This window comes from Aulonocara sp. 'chitande type north' Nkhata Bay, linkage group LG17, assembly GCF_057382095.1.
Source record: "Aulonocara sp. 'chitande type north' Nkhata Bay isolate Kocher_YH1m ecotype deep benthic linkage group LG17, A_spYH_male_GT1.1, whole genome shotgun sequence".
Lineage (NCBI taxonomy): Eukaryota > Metazoa > Chordata > Actinopteri > Cichliformes > Cichlidae > Aulonocara > Aulonocara sp. 'chitande type north' Nkhata Bay.
This window is the reverse complement of record NC_141360.1, coordinates 20,934,050-20,953,653: the sequence shown is the minus strand read 5'-3', so window position 1 is coordinate 20,953,653 and position 19,604 is coordinate 20,934,050. Positions and strand designations below refer to the sequence as shown.

The window sequence follows — 19,604 nt, the reverse complement described above, 5'->3', positions numbered from 1 at the left end:
TATGCTGACTTAAGTTAACATTATTGCATGCTAGTGCTTTCTAAATGACTACATGGTGTAAGCACTGTAAAATGTAGGGATTTATGTGTAGAGTTTTGCAGTAACAGTTCACCAAATTTGAGTCATGTGTCAAAGCAGGGAATAGTGTTTATAGTTCAGGGAAATGGGTGAGCTTTTTGAACAATAGCGTTACGGTTTTGAAATTTTAGTTTAGAGGCCTGGTTATAGTGTTTAAGCAATCGAGAAAAACTGTAAAACCAAATAACAGAACTTTAATCTTTTGCTTTATGCTTACTGCAGTTTTATAATCAGCCTTTTTTCTGCTTTGTTTCCAGTTTTCAAGCTCCAGTTTAAAGTTGAGTTTTTTCTATTAGTGCATGTCTGAGGAGGCTGTCCCGTACACACAAGGGCTTGGCTACAGGGCAGCTCTTTGTGTGTTACTTCCCCTTACATTCTCTGTCTGCGGAGTTTATCAGAGCACGCAAACCTGTACATCATTACATTCTGAGCTACAACCTCACTGCTTCACCTCCTGTGAGACACTCTCTAAAAAGTGAAAATGGGGAAAATTAATGGATGCATCAAGTGCATTTTTATTTTCTTCAATGTGCTGTTTATGGTAAGTCAAAACGTTCTTTCTAATTTAATTTTAAACTTTAAAAAATATTTTTGTGTTTTGTTCAGTTTTCCAGGACGATTTTACGTACGTTATGTTATAGAGTAGAACAGAATAGAGTTTATTTCAAATATGTAAATATAACTAAAATAACAAGAAAAAACTTTGTAAAAAACAAAAACAAACAAAGTAAAGCCATGAAGTTGCTGTGAATAGCTCCTACTCCTACATGCTAAAAAAAAGGATGAACTAGGAAAAAATACCTTCAGCTTTAACTAAAATTGTTGTACTATACTAAAAAAAACAAAAACAAAATATGATCATCAAATTTGATCATATTAATGAAGACATGCTTCAATGTTCAAAATATTTTTCCAAAACAGCAATCAAATACAAATGTGGTTAACTGCTCAGCTCAGTAATTTCCAGTAAAAAGCCCCCCCCCCAACACACACAAAGCAGAAGAAAACAGGGTCATATTTCACTCCACCAGCCAACCACCAAGCAGCTTCTCCTCTCCTTTGTTAATTATTTTTTTTAGCTTACCCTAATGGAAAAAAGGCAGGGTGGGGGAAAACAAGGTGGAGTTTGAAGAAGCTGTTTTTGCTTTGATTAGCCTTTTAACGTCTTTGTAGTAAGAGAACTAAAAATGATTTTAAAAAATACAAAAAAACAATGAGCTTGTGCAGTCAAACAGAATAAAATGAGAAATGTGGTTTAAAAGATAATTAATTTTCAATTTTTAACACAGAGGTTTTTCTTTTTATTCATACTTATTGATTTTATTTCCATCCATTTACACAAAACATGCAAACAAACAAACATTTACTTGTAATAATGTTTTGAAAAAACAGTTTTTAAAATCAAATTACATAAAACAAAAATCTTATATTAAATTACTTTTAGAATAATAATAGCCTGCGTCTGGAACAGTTTCAGATCCATGTTTCTTGGGTGTTTTCACCAGCCAGGAAACATGCCTAGGCCTGAGGAAGTCTCTGATCAGGTTTTTAGCTTTGTCGCCCTCAGGTTGTGCAGTGTAGAAGTGACAAAAGCTCTTAACGGTTGCATGCAGGATTACACATCTCAGGAAGAGAGATTGTGTAACCTAAAATGGCTGACATGCTTTAAAGGTGTAAAATGGCTGAAGCGCTGAAATGTGGCAGGTTTTCCCTGGCTGAACCATGCAAGTTTCAGTTTTAAAATAAGATAATCACTTTTTATTATTAATTATGTCTTAGTGCACTGTTTTCAAAGCCTTTATTGTAAATGTTTTTTTAGCACACTTAGTCCACCATACTTGGAGCTTTAATTTTGTTAAACACAAACTGAACACTGTGATTCGGTTTCCACAGATCCTGGGATGTGTGCTGATTTACTTGGCAGTAAGGGCGACTGCCATGGCTGTGCAGGTAAACATCAACTACATCTCTGTTGACACAGAATAAAAGAAAGGCGAATGATATTTTTTAGCCAAAAATACCTTCAGTGGAATTGGGATTTCCACAGTGATGCTTTGATTATTCAACGTGTTGATTTTATTAGGCTCATACATACGGAGCTTAGAAAGAAAGCCAAGCGGAAATATCATGATTATATGTCACCCTTCAACAAAGAACTAAAATCACAAGGACCACACTATTTAAATTTCTTTAGTCTGCCTACAGACACTTTTGGACTAATCAGTATCATAAGTCTGTTTTCACTGATATTAGTTCATGTGTCCAGCTTTGATACCACTCTCAACTCCCTGCCGTTGACTGTCATAACGTAGCATAGGTAATAGAGAACAGCTACTCCTCTTGTGGTTAACCTATGAAAGCCCAACCATAAAAACAACTCTCCCACTCCAGATGTTTTTTCTTCTGTTCTTACATAAACCATGTGGCCGTCTTCCTGTCAAAGTCTGGAATAATAAATCAGGTCTGGCTTTAAGCCAGAATAATTCCCCCCTTGCTTAGTATCTATTTTCGGTAAACACTCACTGCAAGTTGTGTTTTTAATTTGCCTTCATCAGGTGATACAATAATCAAGTGTTTATCTGTGTTGACTTAATCATGAACCACTCTTAAAGTCATGACAGGTTATGGTTGGATCTTTGTTCTGTACTGATAAGAAAGAGTTCTATAAAAACAGAGTTCAGTAATGCTTTGAAACAAACACTCAAAAGACAAAAGCAGCTGGTTTGCATTGAGCCCCGAACCAGATTTAGTCAGGACATGATGTGTATACAATAATTCTCTAAAAGCACGCACGTGAAATGGAAAACACTCATTTTGAAATGTTTAGATTCAGCCGACGTGAAGGACTCGGCGTGTTTATATAGAATCAGGCAGCTGTCCAGATGTAGTGGAGGCTCTCATTTCTGCTCTTAACACAGAACAGATGCTGCCTGGGGGAAGTTAACGCTCTCACAACTCATTTTCTCTGTAACAGTAATTACAGCTTGGCTCTGACAAAATTGTCAAACCAGAAACACAGAGCTTTTAATGGAGTACATGTTTTGGCTCATTGTTGTCACTAAATGAAATAGTGTTTTTTTGTTTGTTTATCTACAGTTTTTTTCTCTTTTTTCTCCAGTTCATTTCCAGGTTTTACAGTCATATCCTGTAGCCTGTGAGTCTGGCAGTCATCTGGGGGATAACAGTCTCCACGATGTTCATTGTTAATGAGTTGAAATTTGATATCCATATATATGCTCCAGTATGAACCAGTTTGTGTTTTTGCCCTACACAATGTATTTCAACTTTCTGTTATTGTGTAACAAAAGAGTAGTTTTAATATCAATAACCATTTTTAAGTTATATATTTTACATAAACAGTTTTCTATAAACTGCCATGTGCAGAATGAAATCACATTGCTGCTGGAAGGACTGGAGCAGCAGAAAAGTGCTCAGTGCATTATGGAAAGCAGCATAACTGAGAGATGGCTCACGGTCACCTCATGCACCATAATTATAATCTTAATCAGAAAGGAAAGTTTGAGGCTTTAAAGCAGAGAGGATGTCTCCACTGATGTCTTTGCCTGCTGATCTGCTTTTGGTGTGTTCCACAGCGCTCCCAGTGGACAACCCTCACATTTTACGTCATTTTAAAAATGACTAATCCACACACTGCTGTCTTTGCTTCACAGAACGAAGACTGTGACTACAACTTTACAGTTTTATAAATGTCTGTTAACACTGTCTGATTCGACCTGTTCTTTACTAAAACTTCAGTAAATTTGATGTTGTGCTAGTTAAGCCTAACAACTGCAAATTTATTCTAACCCGAGAAGGTACTACAGTGGATGGCCTCTTCACTGAATGTGACTTACTGGATGGTCCTGGCATGGCCTGGTTTAGGTTTTGAAATGCTTGCCTTATGATCTATGGTAGCATGGCTAGATGGCACAGATATTAGACTCAATCTGATGTGAACCAGAGATTCATGTCTAGCATGTTACTGATAACTGTGTTTGCTTTTGCTTATTCCAAGAAGTAAGGATCAATGCAATGTTTGTGTTGTTTCCTGTTCTTTCTCGAGCAGTTGTCAGCATTTGGTATGCCAGGCTTGGGCTGGTCATGGGTTTTTGCCATTGGTGTCCTTGGTGTCTCCTCCCTGGGAATCTACGCTGCCTGCTCTGAGAAAGCCCTCGTCCTCAAAATAGTAAGTACAGGACCCCTGCATCAAACAAGATAATGATGTGATACCTGTTTATTTTTTGTTGCTTTTAATTTCACAATGAACAAAACAAAAACAAAGTGATGATTCTTTTAATGTTCTTAACATTCCTTCATGTACAGTTTGCAGGATTTATGGGCATTGGAATGATCATCATGATGATTTTTGGCATCGTTGTAGCGGTCCAAAGAAACCAGGTGATCTCTTCTCCTCTCTGCCTGTCCAATAATTTTTCTTGATGCAAGTTTTTTTCATCACATTTTCTCTCTTTCTTTGTATTACTTTACATCTGTGTTTCTGTTACAGTTACTACTGTTATCTAGTGGCCTTCCTTTTCTGTCTGTGTCTGAAATAAAAATAAAAAAACCCTTGCCTTTCTCTCAGCAACATAGTTTTAATTATTTATTCCTTTTTTTCTTTCCACCTTAATAACACTATCACACACATTAACAATTGCCTGTATTAATGAATTGTCCTAATTGGACATGACCATAGGACCTAATGGATAGTATGGAAAATATTAGTAATGTTTCTTGTGGGAAATTCATCAGTGAATTAAAAGAAGCCAGTAAATAATTTTAGAAATAGAATTTGTTTTCTTTTCTACTTTAATTATTCTTGTTTTTGGGTATTCATTCATTGCATATTTGAGATTTTTGTCCTTCTCTGTCTGTCTTGTTGATAATATAGCTTCTCATCTGTTTACCGTGATACTAAATATATTCTTTTTTTCTTTGCAGACAAAGACTATCTTCTACAGTACCTCTAGTGAACTAGCAGAGCCCTACATGAAAGAACCATCCTTGAGAGATATGCTTGAAGCCTTACAGCAATCTGTAATGTTCTTTGTACTATTAACCTGATGACAGTAGAATCAAATAGAACAGAATAGCCAATATAGCCAATATAGCCAGAATAGCGAGGATACAGAGGGTCATGTCCAATGTCTGCTCAAGTGTGGTGAAATCCCAAATTTACTTGTACAAGTAGTCAATACAGGACTTGCAGGTAGTGATCTGAATAGCAGTGGTACTGGAAGGGCTCAGAAGTGATCAAGGACCAACCCTGATAGGGGAGATCAACCAAATTTGTTTAATTTGAGACTAAAAGAAAACTAAATGAATGAGATGTAAAATTTGTGGGGGTAGGGCCAAATAAGTGTATACTTCTGTCTATTCCTTTTCAAACAAAAGAATGGAATGATATGACAAAATGATGGCAAATATACACGTTTGAAATAAAAATGAACTGGACTGAACTGAAATTTTAGTCAGATAATATTTTTTTCTTTTTATGCTTGGTGTCAAGTAACTTTTTGACTCCACCTTACACAGAAAACCTTTTATTAATTATTTTTCGACTGAATTGTTTTTTAATAATTACATTATAGTTACTTTATTGACACATTTACATTAGTGCAGAACTTCATTAAGTATTTTCAATTATTTGAAGTCATTCTCTTATGTGTTAACAGATGAAATGCTGTGGAATAGTGAGCGCTAACGACTGGGGTGAGGAAATTCCCAATTCCTGTGAATGCAGTCCTTCAAATCTGGGATATGGAGGATATTCCTCATGCAAAACCAGACCTCAGGTTAGTTTTGTAAAATAAAACTGGATTTTAAGAAAAAAACAAAGAATATCAGGAAATGACTAATTCTGCTATCTACACTAATGGTGAAACAACTAGTAGCTTAGTTTTCCAACATCCAGAAGAAGAAACTACCATCACAACTAGAGATTGACAAGGTACACTGCAAATGCTACGGCAAGGGGAAGCCAGAAAATTAGGTCAGGGGGGAGATATCATCATCTCCACCCTCTGGATTGGGTACCAAGCAAGAAGAACAACTGCTACATTGAAGGCGAGAACAGCTCACCGGGTCGATTACCAAGGCTATGTGAAATACCCTCTGAACAACAAAATATGTGAATACAGCACTGTGGGCAATCCCTACTGTGACCATAACCAAAACCAATCGATCTACTCTCTGGCAGCAGTGATCACTGAGCTCCCTGGCTACAAGATGAACAGCCACAAGGAGCAGTACCCTCCATCGAGAAGGAGACAAGAGGCCAAGATCAAGGTAGCATAGAAGGGAGTTAGCAAAATATCTGAGCTGCAGAAAGCTGTGATGAAGAAGGTGCCTAACAAGTACTGTCCATACCTGATGCCTAGAAAACTGACAAACAAAGACTCACAGCCTTGGCCAGCCACTTGAGGAGGTATACAAGAGAGATGCAAGGCAGGAGAATTAACCAGCTGTTCTCCACAGAACCATCTAAGGCGTGTGGCAGGGGAACAATGTGAGAACAGCACCACCAAGGCTAGAAACAGAGCAATACTGGAAGAGCATATGGAAGAAGGAGACAACACATTACAACAATGCTCAGTGGCTAGTGGGACTAAGAGCAGACCACAGCAACCTCCCTGAACAGGATCCAGTAACTATCACCGTGGCAGACACCCAAAGTCTTGAGCAATTAAGAGTTGTGCCTGGCTCTGACATAATATACACCTCCTGGCTAAAGAAGCTTTTTGCGTGAAATTAGTGTCAGATTGTCACTTTGAAATTACAAGTTGAGTAATTTTGCAGCCATCCATTCCACATTGACAAATGTAACTGTGTTTTGCCCTACAGTAATTTATATTTTATAACATGTATCTGAAAGTTAATAATGAACTGTTTCTATTTGAATACACAATATCCTCTTGTTTTCTTACAGGGAACCAGAGGCCCACAGCAAGTCTTTGCACAGGTATTTAATCCCCCAACCCCTATCAGCTAATCCAAACACTACAGTCTGCCATTCTGATAGATTTCCATGTAATAACTATCTTCCATTCTCTTCTGCAGTCCTGCGGTGACGTCATGTTTTCGGTGGTAGACATTTTCTTCAAGATCGCTTTGGGCTTCTTCTTTGGATTTGCAGTGACAGCAGTAAGCTTCACTGTTGTTTTCATTTATTGTCACAGGTTATCACTGTATATCACTGTGACTCCATTGTTCTTTAAGATCTTATTTTATTTTAAAAAAATCTTGGAAATTAAAACTCTTAGTAGCATTTCTAAGATGCTTTTTCAGACATTTGCTAGAATCTTAGCTTATTTGCATACATGATTACATTTTTGTTGCTAAATACTGTTTAATGTTATTAGTGTTCATTCCTTAGTAATGTTGTTACTGTACCTTCAAGGCTTAGCTTCACTCTATCAAAGAAATGTGAAAAAATAAAAATAAAAACTGAAAAGGGAAAGCCCAAGAAAAACAGACAGTTCAACTGCCAAAACCTTCGGTCATGACTGCATTTCCAGTGGATATTTGCTGGTAATAATTCTTTATGATTAACACAACTATGGGCGCAATAGTATACGTGAGTTATTTGCATGTTGACCCACAAAACTACATTCCAAGTTCCCATGTTAATTTGCTTTTTAAATTTGATTTTCAGATGTGATAAACCCATGTTTTATTTACAATAAAAAACAAAACATTTAAAATATTTAAACTGAGAGGAATGATATTTTCTTTATCCTTTTGCTTTTAAAGGTCAGTTTTTTTGTTGAGCCACACCACTGTCAAGCACTGAGACATGAATCCTTCTCAAGTGTGTCGACTATACATCATTGTGTAGCACATAAATACAGGTAGCACGTTGACCGCTTTATTAGCAACAAAGCTGGTAATTCCTCTTCAGCTTCTGAGTAAAAGCTAGTAATTGCCGTGTTGGAGCTGCAGCATTTACATCATTGTCATCCTCAGCGGGCTTCACCACCAGTGCTGTTGAACTGTAGTTTTTTAATATTATCGCCTACCTTTTTTGTGAACTAACCCCCTGTTCATCTACCTGTCTTTATAGCTACTGGGCCTGCTTATTACCATCTTCATGATCCATCAGGTCCAACGTAATGACACTGGAGGAGGCATTGCCATGAAAGGCTACTGAAGAGAACCACCATGCAGCTATGTCCTCTGATCATCAACCATTGCATTAGGTGACCACAAGAGAACTCTCTGGTCAGGACATCACCTCTTTTTTTTTACTTTGATTTATGAAAAAAAACTAATGTTTGCCTTGAGAGAGAGCAAACAAATGGCAATGTGGCATGCTGCAGGATTTTATTCAGGACAGAAACTGCTGCCTTTCTGTCCAGCTTTCCAATGTACAAAGCATAGCTTAGAAAGCAAAACATTTTTTAAAGCCTTATGTCTCTTATGTGTTATGTGATGGTATGCAGTATTCTACACATCTTATGTAGAGACCTTTTAATGAAAAGAAGTTGAACCTCTAAATCTGACTTTGATAAACCGTGGAGGCTGAAGTTGTTGAGAATAGGAAATTTTTTCTGGTTGCATTAAAAACAATGAAAACTCCAACTAAACTTCACTAGATCAAAACAAAAATCAAAAACAAACATCCAACTGTGTAGTTGAAATTGTTTGGATTGTTTGGCTGTTTTGTCCTTATGTATGACATTCACTGAAGAGGTTAAAGAGTTGTTTAGCTTGAACTGATTTTTTTTGGATTACATTTAAACATGCACTGATTTGTCCCCTGGTTAAGAACAAATAAGTAAATATGAGAAGTGAAAGACTGATTCCTTCTGTTTCTGAGATAGGGTCAATAATCTAAATTATTATTACATTCAAATTGAAGTCAAAACCTCTTTGGGTTAAAATGACCAAGTCAGAATGGCACTTAAGCTGTCACCTGCCTGTGTTTGTAAAGTAAATGATAAAATAGTAAATGGCCTGTATTTGTATAGCGTTTTACTTAGTCCCTAAGGACCCCAAAGTGCTTTACACTACATTCAGTCATCCACCCACTGGTGATGGCAAGCTACATTGTAGCCACAGCTGCCCTGGGGCGCACTGACAGAGGCGAGGCTGCCGGGCACCACCGCGCCCTCTGACCACCACCAGGAGGCAACGGGTGAAATGTCTTGCCCAAGGACAATACGACTGAGACTGTCGGAGCTGGGGCTCAAACCAGCAACCTTACGATTACAAGACGAACTGCCAACTCTTCAGCCACGATCACCCCATAAGAAATATAAAACAATGAATTCATATAAATTTTAAAACTGTGTTGTTGTTGTTTTGTATGTGGGAAGCACTTGAGTCATCATAGTTTAACCCTTTAAGACCTACCATAGAACCAAGTTCGCCAGAGCTTATATTATATTTTTACATGCTGTGGAGCCATTTTTGGGAGCATTTCAAGTTGCTATACATCAATACAACCATTATAGCCCAAACTTTAATAATATGTCTGCATTAGGTGCATAGTAATTACATAAATTGCAAAAAAGTGCAATAAACTAAAAAAAAAATTGAAAATCGTTTTTGTTTTTTTAACATATATTTCTAGTTAGAGAAATTTAAGAGGCTTATCCCTCAAAACTGTAAATACAAAAAAGTTACACAAACTAGTTTCCCACCACAGGAAATTTATTTTGAGTGTCTTCATAGTTTTATTTTTGAAATACACCAATTTTTATATACTGCAGGAAAAACGAAAATAAATATTATAGTGCAAATTTGCAAAATAACAGCATATGCATCAAAATAAACTATTTCCAGCAGTGCAATATGAGTCTTAAGCATCCCAGAAATGACACAGAAAGTCATAAAGTCAAACATAACTTTTTAAAACACATAACAAGTAAAACACAAGCTCATAAGGCCCCTATCGTAAAAAACTACATTTCCGCAAAATGACGTCACTTCCGGTTTCGGGCAGGTCATGCGGTCATGTGATAGTTCGCGCTGATGGACGTAGGAAGTGTTACAAACAGCTGATGGATCGGCGAAGCGTGTTTCTGGAATATCATGTTTTTGTTGCTGCAAGTGATTTTTATGCAGTTTTTGCAAAGCTATATGTGGAAGGAAACTGTGACCTAGGACAAGCTGATGGCATAAGATGTAAGTACAACTCCTCCAGTTTCATATGCAAAAAAAATTATTGCGCTAGCTTACTTGGTTGCAGAGCTACCGGGATTTAAAAATAGTTACGCAAAACAGAGCGTGCCCGCTCCGATCGGCTGTAAAGGGTTAAGGTGAAAACTGTCTTTCTGTGGTTGTTCTACGGTTGAATTGTAAAATCAGATTTGTCCATTTAAGGTACACTTGTGTAACTGGAGCGTATGTGTACTAGAAAATGACTAAAAAATTACTTATCATAATGTCATGTATGGTGATAAAAGCTAAGTGACAAACAGGAAAAATAGATCATCCACTGACAGAAAACTCATCTGTCATTAAAATGGAAAAAAGAAAATGTATTGGCAGCACTTTCTAACAGACAGTTTTGCATTTTGCAGCTCTGTTTCCTGCTCATTATACAGAAACTGCCCCAGAGGTAATTGAGTGGTAATAATTTAGAAATTACCACATTATTCCAGTCCTGTTTTGTCTTTGTTATCCTGCTATTACCATTTTATTACAGAGCTGCATTTCCATATTATTACCCCCCCCCCGTTTTGGGGCTCTTATTATTCTATTACATAAATTTCAGGGTAATATTACTCAACTGTAACTACTGTTGCTGCCATGATATTACTTGTATATTACTTATATTACTTTGGTAATTGCATGGTAGCAACTAAGAAATTACCACATTATTATACTCTTGTTTCTCCCTTGTTACCCTTCTGTCACCACTTTATTACAGAGCTGTAATAGAAAGTGCTACCAATGTATTAAAGTTAAAGATATATTGTTACAGGATTGCTATATGTTCTGCTTTAATATCATTAATAAATAAACTAGAGACTGAAAACACAATGCCTCACTCTCTTCTTTTATAATGTATTTCCTCACCTCTGGCAGTAATCATATCACCCTGGAAATGTTTCAGACAGGAAGTAAATAACACTGAGCAATATACCATCTCTCTCTGGCTTATGGTTTACTATTGTATGCTTGTTGTTTTGATGAGTTTGTAGCCTAAGGAAATACAAGGTTGGCTCTGTAAATTGAATATGGTGTTTGGTTAACATGGATAAATAGTGCAAGCCTAAGAATTTCAGTGAGCTTTAGGTTTAGGCACTGCTGGTGACTCGTCAATAGAGGGCACTAGGGCACGGCCTTCATGAAAAAAAAAATCCATAACAAGCAATTAATAGCAGAAATATGACATAAATTACGAATAAGCATAGTATATAATATAGTATAGTATAGTAAAGTATAAGTATATTCACAGAGAGTTGAGGAATGGCTGCAATCACAGCATACCCTTAGGCTCCCTTCTTGTTTCAGAGATGTTTTTCCCTTTTCACACAAATGACCTCCTTGACTCTCTGCTCAAATCAGCTTTCCTCCCAGTCCAGGCTGTGTACATCCTCATCATTGAAAGAGTGTCCATTGACTGGCCTGTAGGTGTAAATAGACTGCAGAGTCCTGGACTGACAAGTTACCTATTTTGTGTTGTGCCTGCTGCTTAGCCAGAGGTTGTTTGCTTTCCCCGATCTAGAAATCATGGCAATATTCATGACACCGATTGATTTCTGATTCAAGGCAAAAATTCCCTTTTGCTTCACAGGCTGACAAAAGCATATGTGAGCAGGAAGAGTTGTAACAGGACTTTACAAAACAAACAGCTTTTGGAACTAGTGAAAGAGCATGTTAGCAAAGCAGTGGAAAAGACAAAGAACAAAATAAAAAGGACAACAACAAATGCTGACTTCAAAGTCAGTGACAGGGTTTTAAGAGCCAATATAAGTAATCAGCAGAGGAAAGGAGGAAAGCTGGAAGCCAATTATTTAGGCTCATGCGTTATAACAGCTATCCAGGACCAAAGCACCAACCTTCAAGGTTCCAAGGGGGTTATAATTTCATGTAAAGCTACACTGGTGTTTAAAAAAAAAACGTCTGGTGCACTATCATCTTCATTTATGTCACCTCAACCTGAAGGCCCATAACCAGCCACAGCCCTCCCGCAGTTAGTTCCTACAGCCACTTCTGGTCCATCATCACTTGATGCCACCCTCTCTGCCACTACTGCTTCACTATTACTTGATTAAATCATTTAGCCAAGACAAATTCTTGGCATGTGGAAAGATACATTTTGAAGGGAATATTTCTTTATCACTTTTTCTTCTTCACAAAAGTTTATTTTTGGTCATATACCAAAAAGAAAAGGTATGGGTTTTTTTTTTTTTACAGCTTAAAATATTATTAAATATTAAAGGCTTATAGAATATGTTCTCCCCTGCAATTTCACTCTATAAAGAGCTAATATATCCAAAATTTCACCAGTAATAAGTCATTATAAGAAGTGCTTGGAACTAAAAATCAGGAACGAGGGATACTGTTTGTAACTGCAGGCCCACCACCCGCAGGAGGCATTGTAGGGGTTGGGTGCATTGTGAGCCAGGCGGCAGCCAGGAGCAGAGGCCCTGGCGGACTGATCCCTGGCTACTGAGACTGGCAATTGGTACATGGAATGTCACCTCTCTGGTGGGTAAGGAGCACGAGTTAGTGCGTGAGGTTGAGAGGTACCGGCTTGGGCTCTGGAACCAGTCTCCTGTAGAGGGGCTGGACTCTGTCTCAGTCTGGAGTTGCCCCTGGTGAGAGGCGGAGGGCTGGGGTGGGTATCCTAGTATCCTCTCGGCTTATTGCCTGTATGTTGGGATTTCTCCCAGTGGACAAGTGGGTTTGTTCCCTGCACCTTTGGGTCGGGGAACGGGTCCTGACTGTCATCTGCACTTATGCGCTGAGTGGTGGTTCAGAGTACTTAGCCTTCTTGGAGTCCCTGGGTGGGTACCTGGAAGTTGCTCCATATGGGCAGAACTTTGTGCCATCAAAAACTGAATTTGAATAAGTTAAATTAAAATTTGAAGTGCTCAGATTGAATCTGAATTGTAACTTGAATAAATGCTTTTTAAAACTGAATTCGAATTATCCCAAATTATCCTAATTTGAAATTTAATGTGTTGGTTTGAAAATGAATCGTCACCTAATTGAAATTGAATTTTATATTCTGAAACTGAATTCATTTGCTTTGAAACTTTATTTTATCCTTTAAAAATGCAGCTCTCGAATAATTGCATTTTCTTTTTTTCTCTTTTTTTTGTTTGTTTCCCGTTTGGATCTTTAGCCATCAGAATTGTTGTCTTAAGGCCAAGAAAGATGCCAAGCGGATTTATTTTACCACGTGGATCATCATGGCCTTGCCATATTGGTCCATTTGATTGACCTTTATTATAATTATGTATTTATTTTATTTTCGGTTGCAACGGGACAGACATGACTGGGGGATAGGACAGGGAGAAAGAATGAAAGAAAGAGAGGGAGAGAAAGAAAACCAGAGGGAAGAAGAGACGGTGAGAAAGTGGGGAAGAAAGAAAGAGAAACAAACAAAACACCTGGGTCACCTGTATGGAGAAAAAAAAAACAGAAGAGAAAGCAAACAGAAAAAGAGCAACATAATAAATACAGCACCATCACAATAAACTAACTATCAGTAGATACTGAATATTAAACGATATTGTGCAGCACGCAAGATAGACAGCGCACAATGTGCTTTGAGGCAGCAGCCAAGAAAGGTGTAGTCCGCGTCTGTGAACACCCGTGTGTACACCTGTGTGTAGGGCTGCACGATTTTGCATAAAATGAGAATCACGATTTTTTGGCTTAGAATTGAGATCACGATTTTCTTTTCCAGTATAAATATTTATTGCACTTATTAACTGCACATCAACTTCGTAACAGTTGAGACTGAACATAAAAACAATAAATAAACATAAAAAACAAGAAATGTCTCACGTTTTTCTGTTGCCGCAAAATGTTGTACTGCTTGAAATTCTGTCTCCACCGTTGCTCGACGCTGCGTGTATAGAGCAGGTAGTGCCACAATAGAAAAATAGTTGCTGGACGGCACTGTGTAGCGTTTGTCTAGGGTATTGATCATTTTCCTAAATCCCTCGTTTTGCACAGTGTTGATGGGAGCCATATCTTTGGTCAGGAAATAAGTGATAGCCTCCGTAATTTCTTTGTGCCTGCGGGAGTTCGACGGGTCTAGGGAAGCGCTGTATAAGGTTCCCGTTATTGATGTTTGGGTGGTTGACCGGAACGGATTTTCTCCTGTGACTTTCTCGTCATCCCTGATGTGCTCTCCGTTGTTTTTTCCCTGCTACTTTTAGCATCACATGGCACAGCACAGCTTCTGTATCACGTGGTATAAAGCTCCGCCCTTGTTATTTGTTGAGCAGGAAGAGTGAGCGCTTGTTTTCATGCAGAGTACGTCCCGGATCAAAATGCGGTACAATCGTCGTCGTCTTTTTTTTTTTTTTTTTTTTAATCGTCATTTGGAAATGAGATCGCACATAAGTATGAATCAAGATCGTGATTTTCTAACGATTAATCGTGCAGCCCTACCTGTGTGCATACCTGTGTGGATCAGCATGCTTGTATTCCAAAGGTTTCTCCATGTAACGATCTGCTAGGGAGTGTGAGGAGCCATAGCCCCGTCCCCCCAGGGCATGAAGCAGGTATGGAGGAGATCCAGGCCCCCGACATCCAGAGGCCCCAGAGTACGAGGACCCGAGGAGGACCACCAAAAGGGGGGGAACCGTGTCACCCTCCTGGGAAGAGCTGAGTAGAGCCCCAAACGAGAGGTCACCCAGCAGCTACGGAGAAGAGGCCAGAGGGGGTTGCAGTGGCGTGCCCGTGGGCTCTGCCGGTCCACAGGCGCCAGGCCCCGCCAATCGTCCACCAGGAGTGAGCCGGTACATACATGAGCGCCCAGCCCCAGTCGACAAGGACCACCAACACACCAACGTCTGAGGGCATCAGCCACCGGCAGGGAGTGTGGTGAGGGGAGATAGGCCTCCGTACTTTGGAGGGCCTGAGATGTACCCAGAGAGGTTGAGTCTAAGACCCAACCTGACATATAGACACAGACGAACAGGCGCACGCGGACACAAACGTGCATTCCCACCCCATATGCACAACCAAATACTCGGCACTCACCCAACGTGTAGACAGACACAAATAGACACTGCGCAGACAGTCACACTCCCCAAACATACTCTTTATCCCAGGTCCAGGTACCCCCGCCCCCAGAGGGGCAAGCCGCACCTAGACCCAGGAGATGTAACCCTTCTCTCTGGGGTGGAGGCAAGCGGACCACCTCCTTATCTGCAGTAGCAGGGAGGCCCCGCATCCCAGACCCCAATCTGACGGCTAACAGAACCGGGGTGAGTGAAGACCCCAAACCTCCCTACGCCCACTCATATGTAGTGTTGCTGTGTGCTGTTCTAAAGTGCATTTAAAACACAGCAGAGCATGGTTCCTGCTTCCTCTCAGAGAGCAGCCCGGCTCCTCCCGAAAACCCTTAGTGTCTATATGCATTTAAAATTGAGGGTAGGGCACCGGCGCCAGAGGTGGGTTGGAATACACCGACCATCCTCTGGATGCTGTAAACGTGCCCACCCCCAAGGCCCTATATGTATGTGTTATGTGAGAGTGTGAGTAATGTGGATGTCTAGGTTGCAGAATAAAATTGAGGCACAGGCGGCCAGAAGGGGACAGAGGGGGAGTGCCTCCCCTGCACCCTGGTGACATACCTGCACCCCAAGCCCTGCGTGTGTGGGTGGGTGTGGTAGAGCGGGAATAGGGAGGCAGCTGAGGATGGGGAGGGAAGAAAGGGAGGGGCAAGCGGCCCCTCCCTGGGGCCAGCTCCCCCGCTGACCGCAGAAGGCACCCCCACTCTCTGGAACCCGCCAGGGCAAGGGGGCCCACGCCCCTCCGGACCGGGGCCCGCAGCAGCAGCACCGCCCAGCCCAACAGAGTCCGGGGCAGCCCACCCGACTCCACCCCAGAGAAAACTGCACCCATCCCATCATCCATTCATCTCCCAAACTACACAAGACAATACACACCCAGGTTGAGTTCATTCTCCACCTCTCCTATATCTCTCCCCCACCTGCAGAGTGAGCTCCTGTAGAGAGGAGACCACCTGCAAAGATATAATTGCATTTTCACTTCTCACCATTCAGTTTCTGTTCTACAATTTAGTTTCAGTTCCAATATTCAGTTTTTTGGGACTTACATCCTGTTTCGGTTCCAGAGTAATCGAGCGCAGATTAATAGAACTATGTTTGGTAACTTGACTGCATGCGGAGGTGACAATTCAGCTGCCATACAGAATATTTGGTTGGACTGCAAGAAGACTCTGAAGTTTCTCTTTTCTTCTGGCAGGACAGGAACATGGCCTTGTCCTGTGAGCCACCGTAAGGATGTACTTGGAGTGGAACTGGAGTGTAACTGGACTGTCACCGGCCTCAGGCTCTTTCACCTTTTCAAACACAAAGCAGTCATTTAGATAGATTATTAGATATTGTTTACCTACTATAACTGCACAAAGAGAATTTAGAATTATTGACAAGAGTGAACAAGCACTGACAGTGTAATCTACAGCTGTGGCCAAATGTTTCAGAGAATGAGAAGTGTTGGGGTTTTTTTAACAGTTTTTTTTTCTTTACAAAGTTTGCTGCTTCAGTGATAGTTGTATATCATATTATATCACTTCACGTGGCCCTCAGCCGGAAAAGGGAGGAGTGCCTGCTCCGGGTCAGGGATGAGTTCCTGTCCCAAGTGAAGGAATTTAAGTACCTAGGGGTCTTGTTCACAAGTGACGGTAGAAGCGAGCGGGAGATCAACAATGTCAGGGGCTTGATCTGTGACCCAATGTTTCGAGATTATTTTGTATTTTTGATTTTCTTATATTAAGTTGATGATACTAACTTGTGTTATTGTGTTATTATTAGTTAGGATTTAGTTGAGTTTTATTCTGGTTTTTGTTTCATCTATGTCCCCTTGGTTATGTGTCATGTTTCCTGTCCAGTCTGTCATGTGTTTCATGTCTGTGTTATGTCCACGTTGTCAAGCTTGGGAGTCATGTCTACATCTCTCCATGTTTTCTGTTTTATTTTTTAGAGTCTAGTGTTTCCATGTTCAATGTATTTTCTTCTACTTACCCCGTCATGTTCATTTGTGTCAACTGTGTCTCCCCAGGTATTTCCACTTCCCTCATCCCTCAAACTGAGTTCTATGTGCGTGGGTTTTAGATTTTATGTGCAAGTAATCCTCTTGGGCCTGTGAAATTGAATTATCTTTATGTCATGGCACGCAACATAAAACACAATTTAAGCAAATAATTCCATAAGGGGAAAAAGACAGGCAGCACAAGAGGATCTGGTGACAAATACATTTTTAGAGGAGAAAAATAAATAATTATAGTGTACATGTCTTTAAGGGTTTTTTTTGTAAATACATAATTTCAAATAAAATGAACTGAAATTCCATTAAATCACAGGGGAGTTACCCCCTTAGTCATGGGCTGTATAATAAAGTGGTACCCCAAGTCTATTACTACTACTACTGCATTTAGCATCTTTTTCATTTGTATTGTAGCTCAAAAGCAGGTGATGCTGTTTAACTCTGTTCTCTTTTGTGATCCTGAAATTAAAAATTAAAAACTAATTCTACTATCAGGTGAACTGAACTTCAGTTAAGAAGTTATCACCTGCATTCTCTCTGGGTCAGATATAAACCAAGTTTAGGTGTAGTTTATTTTTGTTGTTCTGACTTTTTACAGTCAGTTAAAATAACTTGTACTGCGTACTAGCTAGCATGACGGAATTTTAGGGGTGGGTTTTGATTATCGATTTATCGACCAAAATCGATTCTAGAATCTGCAGGTTTTATCTCTCTCCAAACAATATTGACTGAACCAGCAGCAAATGAAGATCCATACTTTTTGCTTCACATAAACATCGTCATGAATTCCCTCTGACTTTTGCTGTTTTGCTTCCACCACGGTAAAATCATGCTTCATGTACAGCTCTCTCTCTCTCAGTGTACTTCATAAACAGTTTCCCATCCAAAAATCTCGGTTTAGTCTACCGTTGTTTACAGCGCTGTCGGCTGCCTTTTTTTTTTTTTTTTTTTTTTACTTGCTTCCGACTTGAAAGCCTCATTTCTATTATTCAATACTGAACAAATGTAAATTTTTATAAATATGCAAAATTGCAAAACGCTTAGCGGTGTCTCTAATAAAACCTCTGTAATTTTACTCTGCTTCACTTCAGCAGCAGCAACTAATGTTCATACTGTATGGTTTTCTTTCTTTTTTGTTCTACTGCACAATATTTTTAAGCTCATGTGCTATAAAAAGCCAGACCAGGAAAATCTTCTTCATCTTTTTCTGTGTTTTATGTTCAGTTACTTTGACACAAAGCCATCTGCTGTGATGCTTACACCTTACACCAGCTGACACCTCACAAGTGTCAGCTGTTTTTTCATAGATATAAAAATATGGAAATGTACTGATAAGTGTTTAGAATTGTAATATTTCTGACTGTCTGAGGCCAAATTTCCTCGATTCAACTTGAATCGAATTGGAATCTAACCGATTCTGGAAATCAGTGACGATACCTAGCCCTAGTTTCTATACAGCTGGGTGGGTGCTATGACCCTACTGATAGTGAACCTTATTTTATTCATAAGGTTAGTTAGTAGAGTTGCCACCTCTATTGAATACACTGCACTACAGCTCCCTGGATCTACCCCCATCATCATATGTACTGTTTATCGGCCACCTAAGCCAAACAAGGAGTTTTTAAATGAATTTTCTGCTCTTCTCACTCATTTTTCTGTACTTTCTCCAAATCTGATCATTGCTGGTGACTTCAATATTCATATGGACAATAATAAAATCTGTCTTTCCAGAGATTTTACCTCCTGCCTGGAAAGTTTTGGGCTTCTACAGTACATAAAATTTCCTACCCATTCCAAAAGTCATATCCTGGATTTGGTCTGTTGTTCTGGCATTACCCCCACCCATTGTAAAGCCACATTGTTTCCCCAGTCTGATCATATGTTTATTTCTTTTGATGCAAACATAACCGCTTCCAAAACCTGTATCTCTCGTAATATCACTTTTAGGAAAATTAGTAATATCAACCCAGCTGTTTTTTCATCTGCCGCCCATGACCTTCCATCTATCCACTGCTCCTCAACCCCTCATGAACTCGTTTGTCATTATAATGTCAACCTTCATAGCCTTCTTAACATATTTGCTCCCCTTAAACATCGAACTGTCTCATTTTCCCGTTCAGCTCCATGGTTTACCTCCGACCTGCATCACCTTAAAGCTACAGTTTTTTTTAATTGGTTTGGTACTATTTTCATAACTAAAGTGTACATTTTCAAATCTCTCAGTACAAAACTCACATTTGATCACATTTGTAACACCACTAGTCATTCTTTCAAATCTGATGTCATGATTTCATTGTATTTGCACATATTTTCATTCC

The 19,604-nt window shown here is 39.4% G+C and overlaps 1 protein-coding gene across 1 annotated transcript; it reads left to right on the top strand.

Moving 5' to 3' along the window:
• Positions 1-454: 454 nt before the first annotated feature.
• On the top strand, positions 455-11,067 carry LOC147310017 (tetraspanin-8-like). Its single transcript, XM_086268869.1, has 9 exons — positions 455-619; positions 1,972-2,028; positions 4,145-4,264; positions 4,402-4,476; positions 5,020-5,115; positions 5,754-5,873; positions 7,007-7,039; positions 7,138-7,221; positions 8,141-11,067. Exons 1-9 carry the CDS (start codon positions 560-562, stop codon positions 8,225-8,227), a joined length of 732 nt encoding a protein of 243 aa, XP_086124995.1. The 5' UTR covers positions 455-559; the 3' UTR covers positions 8,228-11,067.
• The last annotated feature ends 8,537 nt before the right edge of the window (positions 11,068-19,604 follow it).